We start from the raw sequence: 11408 nt of genomic DNA, 5'->3' as shown, positions 1-11408 counted from the left end.
ATATATATATATATATAGAATAAAAGGCAAAATACTGAAAAATAACAATGCTGTGTGAAACAATGGCTGGATATTGGTATTGATAGAAATTTGATAAGCAACAGCTAAAACGTAAACGTAAGTAAGAGCCAGAAATAGAACTAGACCTTTCGCACAACACCAGTCCTTCCTCAGCAGCGAGGAGTGAGGGTAAAAAAGAGGTTGGCATAACATCACCATCAAAACTTTAACAGCATCAGAGACAAATGCAATTCACACTTGAAAACAATGGCAGGAACCCATCAAACCATCACGTGCATGAATGAACAAAGTAGATGATCCCATGATGATACTTACTCGAAAGGTATGTCCAACTGTTTGCAGTATTGATCATAGAAACGATCTTCTAATGACAAAGACGCCACAGTGCGCATATTCTCAATCGATTCACTGGCAGTCTAAAAATATAATAAAACAATACAAAATATCGAAAGGAAATGGAAGTCATATTCATAAAACGGTTGAGCATTATTTAAAGAGAACACTCACGATCACCGTTTAAACCATTTGAATATAAACTTCCAAATGGATTATTCGATTTTCGATTGCTAGAACTCAGGGAGGAGAGGGCATAACTCACCAGTGGATATCTCAGTATTAAATATAACCTATTACCAAAATGATACTGATAAAAATGCAATAAAAATGAAAGTAATAAAATTAATAAAAATAATATACATAATAATAACAGACATAATAATATACATCCTACATAATAAATACACAGAGATACAATAATATACACACCTTTCCAGCGTCTTCACGCAATTCGGCATCTGCTTTTTGACTACCAGAAATGGCTTTCATTTGGAAAATCCCTGCTAAAGCTAGGAACGGAAGACAGCCAAACATCACCAAAGCAAGTTTCCAACCGTAGTACAAAGCAATAAACACAGCGGCTAACATAGTAACACACGACTGCAAAACAGCTCCAATCCGAATACCCGTCGCCTAATAGTATAACAGATAAATTGAATTTTTATATAAGTTGTGATTTTTTGGACATGCAGTGTTATTTGATTTGTATTTATTTTATAACTGCATCTTCGCCATTACTGGCACATGATGCCTCGGGACGGAGAGAGAAAAGAATAAATCCCTTCCTACTAATACAGATCTAATGGATGGTCAGACAAAAAAAAACACACTTATTAAGAGACGGAGAAATACTTTTTTGTGTACTGATTGCCAAAATGTCAATTTATATCTTATTTAATAATTTTAGCACGGGCTGATTCCTGAGCAAATGTTCCCTTAATGTCGAGAGCCTACACCCGGCATTGGCAATACACTGTAAGGCCTATGAGTGAAACACCTGATACTATAAGGCCTGTAATTGGAGCCTCACGTACTGTAAGGCATAAGAGTGAAACCGGGTACTAGAACCAAAGGAAAGGGTGGAAAACAACGCGTTGAGTCGGAATTCAACTTTAGTGAAATAATAAAGAAAAAAACTAGCAAGAAATACGCTAGTCGTTGCAGCAACTACCTACCCCTTTAACATTTGAAGCATCAGTGGCAAGCCTTGTAGTCAATGCACCAGTGCTATGATAAGGGTCATCGTACCATGCCATTTCCTTAAAAAAATAATCAAATCAATAAAAAAAATCTAACCAACAGCATGTAGTTAAGCTGCCGCTTGGAGGTTGAAGATACCTGCCTTCCCATCCCAAAGCCTTGTGTTCAAGTCCTGTCAAGTAACAGGGCTACTCAGGCTATTTACTTTGGTTTCTTCATCATATTTGCTCATTGGGATCATCCGGAAAGGTATTGCCGATAACTAAATTTTTCTAACATTAGAATGTTGGTCTCCGGACGTGAACGTGGATATTCCTAATATTGGATAATCCTAAACTATTTTTTATGACTAAAACAGCTCCACTCTCCCTATCTAAGCACCATAATGAAAGTTAGTATACATACGCATCACATGATTGCCATTTGAAAAAGTTTTCCACTATTTGAACAGTTAGAAAGGTCGCCCAAATTACTAAAATTGATAAAATTATACACTCCACGGAACCTGTGTATACTTTACTAACTAGCAAGATATTGATTATTACAGTTAATTATTTAAAGGAAATTATGTTGAATTCCCATTTGTTCATCACTCCCAGTGTTATAACATCGAAATTAAAAAAAAAAACAATTCAATTTTAAAAACAACAGCGCTTTCTAATTTTCATTTTCTATGGTAAATTAGCAATTCTGGGAATTGAGTTTATACTGAATATATTTTTTTTAAAACAACCTACCTGTCTTAACATAGAGGAAAACGCTTTGATTCTGAGACGCATCGTAAGATTCTCTCCCGAGATACTGAACATCCAAGTCTGGAAGAAGTTCCCCAATCCGGTGATAACACCAAGTAGCACGAACATCAACGACCAAAACCTAGCAGCATCTTGCATCTCCTCAAGTGTGTCCTGAGAGAAAACCTACCGAACACACACAATATACGGTACAAACCAACACGATGTAAAGAGCGTGGTGATATTAATAAGCAGAACAAAAACACAAAAAGTAGTTATACTGTTTTGTTAATACTATTTGTAGTTTGTTGATTGTACTTTCTTTAAAAGAATCATCTATTGGACTTTTCGACAAAACAACAGAAATTTGGCCAAAAAATAAAACCTACATTTATTATTTCACCGAAGAAGATGGCGAACAGCGGTAGCAACAGAAGACAGATGCGGCGTAATGTTTCCAAGAGAAAATGAACCAATCATGACGCAAAAAAATACAGTAAGTACTTCACCAGGGTCGATTTTGTCTTCACTCACCATCTTTGGTCCGTACCTTCAGGTATACATAACATTATAATACACATCACCCATCAAGTATTTTGGGAAATAAAGGAGTAGAATAGCACCTGTCTCTTATACACATCTCTCTTACATGTATATCGTAGCCTATATGTTTTTCTTCTTTAGCACGTATATGAGTTAAGCTCTTAATAGATATTATCACCCTTTCCGCTTAAATACATTGATAAAGTTAGGCTTTCAGATAAATCTTACCTCTTTTTCCTCCTCTTCCTTGTTTTCGCTGGTACCACTTGCTGATGATGAAACGCGTGATCTTTGGCGAGACAACTGACGTTTTGTGGATATTTGCCTAGTAATTGAAGATGTTTTTTCCGATTTGTCTATATCGCTTTTCTCTGTAATCAACGAAAACAGGCAAGCAATATAATGATAATAATAACTAATAATAATTATTGGAATATTGACCACCGAAATGGAATGCAAACGATTCGTAATAGAAATACAAAATAGTATAGTTCAGCCAATCAATCAAATCATCTTTTGTGTAGCAAATAACAACATTGCTGAGGACTGACCTGTTACGGACTCTTCGGCTGCGCCTTCGATCATTTGTAGTGTGACCAGCTGTTTGTAAACACCGTTCTTCTCCATAAGCTCGTCGTGTGATCCGTGTTCCACCACTTGTCCATCTCTCAGCGCAAAGATGACGTCAGAATGTTTAATGGTTGACAGACGATGGGCAACTACAAGTACTGTTCGACCTTCTTGCGCCTGAACAATATTTAGAAGTGAATTTGCAGTATGTAGTGACGTCATTACTATACATTATCAAGTGTTTCTTTAACATGATTTAATGACGTCATGATGTTTATTTACTGTAGGCCTACCTTACCAAGTTCTTTATTAGCAACTTTTCTATGATGTCATGATGTTGGTTATTTAACCTAAGTAGTTCTAAGTTTTTAAGACGTTAAGATGGCTATTTACTTACCTTATCAAGTGCTTCTTGGACAAGTTTTTCACTTTCACTGTCTAAAGCTGATGTCGCTTCATCTAAGAGTAGAATCTTTGGATTACGCACTAGAGCACGTGCTATGGCTACGCGTTGTTTCTGGCCACCGGATAGCTGGGCGCCTCGTTCACCGACTAGGGTGTTGTATCCCTGAAAACAATAATTGAAGGCATAAAGTATAAACTTAACAAATACAAACTCACTTAAACTTGTAAACAAATCACTAATATATTTCATACCTTTGGGAGCTTACTGATGAAATCATGTGCATTGGCAGATTTAGCAGCCTGTATTATCTCATTTTGTGTGACACCTTCTCTGCCATAGCGTATATTCTCTTCAATACTGCAACCGAACAGGACTGGTTCTTGACTGACAACGCCGACGTTTTGACGCAGCCACTTGATGTTCAGATCTTTGATCTCCACTCCATCTAAAAAGATCTAAGACAATCCACAAGATATAAAATCTGAAGAAGTTTAACTATTTACGGAAGCCCATTATTGCCAATCAAGTATATATTGTAATCCGCGTACGGATTACTAATTCGTTTGTACCGGACTAGTAATCCGTTTGTACAGATTAGTAATTTGTTTGTATCGGATTACGGATTTGTTTGTACGGATTAATAATTCGTTTGTACAGACTGATTACAATATAGGCCTTATACTTGATTGGCCCTAATAAGCTTTCGTAACTATCTGACGAAAACGGTTACGTTATATACAACAAGGATTCAGTGGCAAGTCAAATTATTTTACCTGTCCACCGCTGATGTCATAAAATCTCTGCAGGAGACCAACAATGGTTGATTTGCCACAACCAGACGAACCAACCAGAGCAACGGTTTGTCCACTGACGATCTCCAACGAGATGTCGTTCAAAACCTGTACGTCAGGCCTAGTAGGGTACGAAAAATTTACATTCTTCACTTGTATATTTCCTTTTAGGGATGCAGGTTTAAGTCCACCATCGGAGCTGCTATCAATCGATGGTACCTTGTCAATGAAATGGTTAGAGTCAGAATCAATTCACACAAAGTATAATATGACAACACTGCAGCATATTAGAAGACGGTGGTACTCATGTGGTCTCGTAAACAATTTAATATCGTTAAGAACAATCTAGTTAAAACCTTTTTACAACCAAGCAATATAATGATGTAACATGTACAAAAGCGAAAGAAAGAACTGTTTTAATGAATGAAGAAACATTATATATACTATATCATAGTATTTTTTATTATCTGATAGTGTCTCCTCGCTTTCAAATATAGTAATACTAATAAATAAATAACTGGAAGGTCTACTGACTAATCTCAAATACGATAGTATAATCAGGGAACAGTGAAATTTCACTGTTCCCTGGTATAATACATACTTCAAGTATCGAAATGCACGCCATGTCGGGATTCAATATTTCGACATTAATTATGTCAAAATGGTTAATCATCATATATTATATATCATCCTTGATGATGACATAATTGATGTCGAAATATACGATGGCATGCATTCGATACTTGGAGTATGTATTGTACCATCTTAGTTATAAATAATATATAAAGAACAAGGAAACATATATCTTTTAATACTATGATCAACTTCTATGTAAGGGACATCTCTAAAGTAGAAACTATTTGGTCCCGAAGGTGTCCCCTTAATATGAGGTCTATTGTAACTGACTGTGCTTGCCTTTAGTAAGAAATAAGATAACTACATGACAGTTACAGGTAAACATGAAGCAAATCTATTCACCAGTCTGAGTAATAATGCTATAAATACGTACATTATCGATTATCTCAAAGAGGGCGTAAGCAGCACCCCTTGCGGTAGCAACAGAAGACAGATGCGGCGTAATGTTTCCAAGAGAAAATGAACCAATCATGACGCAAAAAAATACAGTAAGTACTTCACCAGGGTCGATTTTGTCTTCACTCACCATCTTTGGTCCGTACCTTCAGGTATACATAACATTATAATACACATCACCCATCAAGTATTTTGGGAAATAAAGGAGTAGAATAGCACGTGGGGTAAATATCAAGAGAGATAGATATAACATTCTTGCAGAATGTAGGCCCTACATGGGTACAGATCAATATGTACATGAAGTATTTTATTAACAAATCTATAGTACTATATAATAAAGATTTCAAGAGATAATTTAATATATATGATTTCTATAATGTTCCATAATATTATATATAATTAATTTATAATATGCCATACCCTGCCAAATGTTATTTGTTTGTTTTCTTATAATTTATGTAACTCGCACCTTGTTTTTTTAAATATTGTATATATCTTTAGTTAAGTTTATGCTCTTTTTATGGAACCAATGGAACCCGAGTTTCATGTGAACCGATTTGTGCACAATGACAATAAATCGATGTTGAATACAGAGAAGATATTAAGTTTATTTTATCGTATTTAAAGTTCTTATTAAAGCACCATCATAAAGACGGTATAAATTTTGTCTCACATCCTCCAAAAACTCACAAGAAATCAACAAAATCAGTCACGAGAAGTCTATAGGTACCTCTTCATTGTGCCGTAAATCGCATACTATAATAATTTTAATATTCTTACCAAAACGCTAGTCCATATGAACAGAACAAAATCAGCATAAACAGACCGATACCAAGAGCTGTAGTTAGACCCTTCTTGACTCCGACGTTTTTGGCGGCAACAAGTTCCTTGCTATACCTGATGCAAAGAAGGAAAACAAACAAGCCCATACGTTAATAATAGGCCTACTGATCAGTAATTATGATACAGCATCGGTTGAAATTTAAACATATTGATTGCTGGGCTTCAAACAGGTATCAATATCGCCTACTGACTACTTTTTACATTAAACAACAAAATGCCCATAGTGCTACTGGACCTCCCAGAGTTTAACTGGACCGTCCCAATCACGTTTAACAACTGACCAATCAAAACCATGCCAAAAATGCGTGCTTCCCATAAACACACGTGCTGTCAACGAAATTCCAAAGGCGGCCGGACCGGGCTTAGCAAAACGGCCCATTGTACAATTACCGTATCAGTGGCGGACGAACATTTTAGAAAATAGTAGCTCTTGATGACCGGAAATGAAACTTTTATATAGTAAAATTCATCGTCATCACATCACCATAGAGTCAAAATGATGAAGCGCCAACAAATTTCTCATGATGTTTTACCAGCGATTTTCGGATACTATAGATATCTAATTAATATCTGTGATGTACTAGGCCTATAGAAAAAAAAATATTAAAAACATTGTCTGTGATGTATTTAATTTAGGCCTACCTACTTCAAAGTCATTAGTCCACACCATATTTAAGGACTGAGGTGGGAACATTTGGGGAAAACCTTTAGATTACCGGCAATGACACTCACATAATAACCCCATTGCTACCTAATAATAAAATTCATCATCGATTAAATTAATCGCTGTGATGTTCCATTAAAAATAATACTCAATTGTCATTGATGTATTTTTAATTTACTTTACCATGTGCCGAAAACCAATCTTATTATTATTATTATTATTATTATTATTATTATTATTATTATTATTATTATTATTATTATTATTATTATTATTATTATTATTATTATTTTTATTATTTTTATTATTATTATTATTATTACACGCTTTTTCTCATACTTCTCAAATTATAATAGAGGCACGTGCACTCGAGTCGTGTATTATAAGTAATTCAGATGTTTGTGGGCAGAGATAGAATACCGGTTGTACAGCACACTTTCGTTAAAACCTGGGTCATTTATGCAGTTCATTTCAACAACTTCAGACATTTCTTAACTTATGAAATTATTACATTGCGGACATTGTGATATTTTTTTTGGAATTAGTAGACGGCTAGACGCTCTTGTCATCTGAAAAGAAGTTAAGCTTAAAATAGAAAGTGTATGTTTTACGAGAGTAGCCTGCTACATGTAACATTAATACATGAGAAGCACACACATAAGACGTGTGACCATTTTTTTTTCGAGGTCACCGAAGTGGGGGGGATGGGTGGCTAGCCACCATATTCACTACCCCCCTCCCCCTTGATCCGCCACTAACCGTATTGATTGATGAATTGAAAAATTAATTGAATGATTGCATAGACTTCAGAGGTACTTATTATTATTATTATTCTTTCTTTAGGCACACAACACATGTGCCATGGATTGCCATTAGCGAATATATATCACTGTCCTACATGTAGGTGACAATCCCTTACACAAGACAAACATACACACACGATGCTTTACACAAACTAAATCTCAATATGAGATTTAGGGAGTGGAGTTGTTTATGTCGTGAGAAAAAATCCTGCAACTGGCAGGAATTGAACCCAAGACCCTGGGATTGGAAGGCAAGCATCTTAACCACCAAGCTATTCAACTCCACTTACTGAATCTGAATTATGAAATGACCTACCTCTCGGTTTCTTTTTGCTCACCACCAAACGCAACGACGGTCCGGATACAGGAGAGTACCTCCTCTGCAACGCTTCCTGCTGCCGCGTAAACAGACTGCTCCTTCTTGGCGAATGACGTAATAGTCTAAAAACAGGTACATAAGATAAGATAGGATAAGTTAAGATAGGATAAGATAAGATATGATAATATATAAGATAATATAAAATAACCATCTAATATAAGCAGTAATAGATAAGCCCATAAATATAATTGCAATTTAGACGAGTAAAGCACATAATACGCTGATGCTATTGCAAACAAATAGATTGATGCTAATTGGTCGGTCAAGGGAGCAGTCATGTGTTCGAATCGATGATCCACTGCATTGGGGACAGTGCAGCAGTTGCAGAAAAAAATAATACTACAGTGTAGCGATTTTATTGAAACAACTACGCTTAACTTCAAACAGACACACATTCTCATAAGAAAATAATTCTTTATATTTAACGCATTACTTATTATTTCATTCCATGCAACAGCGAAAGGCTTGGAACTAACAGGATTCAATAAACGTATGTGAAATCTCCTTTTGAAGATTTAGAGTAGCCTAAGATTATTTGTAATGGGACAATACGTACAACAGCCATGAATGCCCCACAGATTGCCAGCAGTGGAGTGAATGACATCATCACCAATGTTAATTCCCAGCTTTTCCAGAACCCTATTGCAAATCCTATTTTAAGTAAACAAAGCAAATAATATTATATTTATTAATACAATTAGATTGATGTTATCTGTACATTCTATACAAGATCCATTCATCATTCATAAAAGTATCCTTAATGAGAAATTTGTTATGCTTGTCCTCTCTTCGCTGCTTCTCTAATCAGTATGAATATAACACAATCCAATTATCTATATTAAAATTAAGCAAAGCCTAAATAAGTACAGTTTTTGGTGTTTGGTACCTGCAACAAGTTGTGAAGTAAACTGCATAACAAAGCTGATCTTATCCCCAGTACCTTCCTTCACTCGTTCCAAATCACTGTGAACATAAAACAATTAACTAACGCTTATTCACTAGATATCTACGCACTTGAAAATCAGAGGCAACACAGTAGTTTTTGCTATTCCAGAATATTTCCGCACAAATACATTTGGGACTAGTTATTTTATTGAACGAATTACAAGCATATGAACTGAAATATTGCATAATCATTAGGGTAGGCCTAAAGTTGAGATTAATTTGAATTCCGGTCAAACTTTTTTTTAAATGGAACAGTCCATCTTCTTTTAACGAATAAAAACATTGCACTAGGTGAAAGTGTACAATACCAAAATGAAGGGAACACAATTGAATAAAAATGGAATTAATACTGTACATGACGCAAAGCACAAAAATGAATACCAAATGTCACATGATATTTAATCACATACGCACCCATCGCACTCACTGTATATGAGCCTTTCTGATAAATATAAATATAAGTACCAATGCTTATTGGTATTACTTATGGATTAAGAAAATACTATACAAATCAGGTTCATAAAAATATTTCAACGGTAAATCGTTTGTCTCGTATGTACTTACTCAGCTAATCTGGTTGTTAGTTCCCCACTTTGGTGTTTATCAAACCAACCAATTTCCTGTCGCAGTATAGATCGGAAAAACCTCTTCCGAAGAATATGTGACTGTCGCTCGCTTGACAAACTCCAAAACGTAGCCTATCGTAATTGATATTTTCATAACTTTATTTATAGTAATATATCGGTAATAAAAACAGATCCGTAGGTCATACTCTACCAAATAGAGTATAATACAATATAGATGAAGAATTTTATTAGCATAAGGCATCGAAATATTTCATAATAATCCAACGATTTGAAATAGATACAGTTATCCGTGGCGGATCCTGTAGGGTAAGGGGCGCTCGGGGGAAGAATGCGACCCCAGCTTTGCCACTTTTCAAAATTTCAATGCAAATCAATGTTACGTGCTACTCACTAACCTATTCTGAAATTCTTGTGCGCCCCAACCCTCCCCCACCCCCATTTGAAAAAGGGATCCACCCTTGCAGTAGATGTATTGTACTTACCAATATACGAACTCTATATAAATATTTTAGCCATTAATAATCAATATCTTATTAATTTTATAAAATAATAAATGATTACCTGTATGAATGATGCACCTAGAATAGCACAGCCAATATATGAATAAATAATTGAGTATTTGGTGATTTCATTCTCAAAATCTTCAAGGGTGATATTTTTATTTTTGTCCACAAAATCGTTGGTCATCTCACCAAATATGATCATCATGAAAGGCCAGCCAGCACCGTGCACAATGGCGAACAACGTGCCGAGGAGCATGAGCATCACATCTAGCCAGGTAGCATACCGGAACTGCAAGATGGATTTACATATTCAACATTCAATATCATTGCATCATAAAAATTATATATACATATACATATATATTGTATATATATTATATATATAGGCCTATATATAATATATGCACATATAAATAAATGAAGAAATTATGTAATAAAATGCCTCCGACAGGATTCGAACCTGCGATTTCTCGCTGTCAAGGCGAGCGTCACAAACATTAGTCCACTGAGGCATCATAGGTGAACAGATTCAAATTACCGCCAGATTCACTGTATTACACAATAAGTACGGCTGGGAAACAAATAATTGCATATAATATAAATCAAGGTAGCCGTTAACACTGTTAAATTATTATTATTCTTGATGATTTATATACAATTTAATAGTGTTAACGGCTACCTTTTGGTCTGTTTATCAAACCCCGATCACTATTCACCGCTTTGATCACTGCTTAGACTAGAGTAATTAAGTGGAATTTACATAAGCTATGTGATAATTGGCCCTTTACTATAGCATGGACCTATTAATGCTCTAAGCCTATCACAATAATATTGTTTATTTGTATAATAGATCTCTTGTATCAGCCACACTTTGTCATTTAGTTTTGTAAGCTGAAGAAGACCAGATGACTGATCGAAAATTTCTTTTGAAATAAACCAGTGTTTTATAGTCCACATGACTCATTGCTTCAATTCCTTGTTTCAACGCCTTTTATATAATTTCAAGAACAAACGTGGATTTATGACGATATATATCTACACAGTATATGTA

At 35.2% G+C, this 11408-nt stretch overlaps 1 protein-coding gene across 1 annotated transcript in view; it reads right to left on the bottom strand.

The window, feature by feature from the left end:
• Positions 1-11408, bottom strand: part of LOC117101902 (ATP-dependent translocase ABCB1-like) — an 18801-nt gene that overhangs the window by 5284 nt on the left and 2109 nt on the right. The window contains exons 3-19 of the mRNA XM_033242018.1: positions 10416-10646; positions 9832-9965; positions 9209-9285; positions 8879-8973; positions 8260-8384; positions 6414-6530; positions 5611-5779; positions 4584-4820; positions 4062-4265; positions 3802-3972; positions 3386-3581; positions 3063-3205; positions 2681-2752; positions 2295-2477; positions 1533-1616; positions 787-990; positions 337-437 (exon numbers count right to left, since the gene is read on the bottom strand). Coding sequence (XP_033097909.1) covers positions 337-437; positions 787-990; positions 1533-1616; positions 2295-2477; positions 2681-2752; positions 3063-3205; positions 3386-3581; positions 3802-3972; positions 4062-4265; positions 4584-4820; positions 5611-5779; positions 6414-6530; positions 8260-8384; positions 8879-8973; positions 9209-9285; positions 9832-9965; positions 10416-10646 — 2543 coding nt within the window. The remainder of the gene's footprint in view (positions 1-336; positions 438-786; positions 991-1532; positions 1617-2294; positions 2478-2680; positions 2753-3062; positions 3206-3385; positions 3582-3801; positions 3973-4061; positions 4266-4583; positions 4821-5610; positions 5780-6413; positions 6531-8259; positions 8385-8878; positions 8974-9208; positions 9286-9831; positions 9966-10415; positions 10647-11408) is intronic.

Source organism: Anneissia japonica, unplaced genomic scaffold (genome assembly GCF_011630105.1).
Source record: "Anneissia japonica isolate Jap-2015-1 unplaced genomic scaffold, ASM1163010v1 scaffold4988_len2956909_cov206, whole genome shotgun sequence".
NCBI lineage: Eukaryota > Metazoa > Echinodermata > Crinoidea > Comatulida > Comatulidae > Anneissia > Anneissia japonica.
The sequence above is the reverse complement of the archived record's forward strand: the minus strand, read 5'-3'. Positions and strand labels throughout refer to the sequence as shown.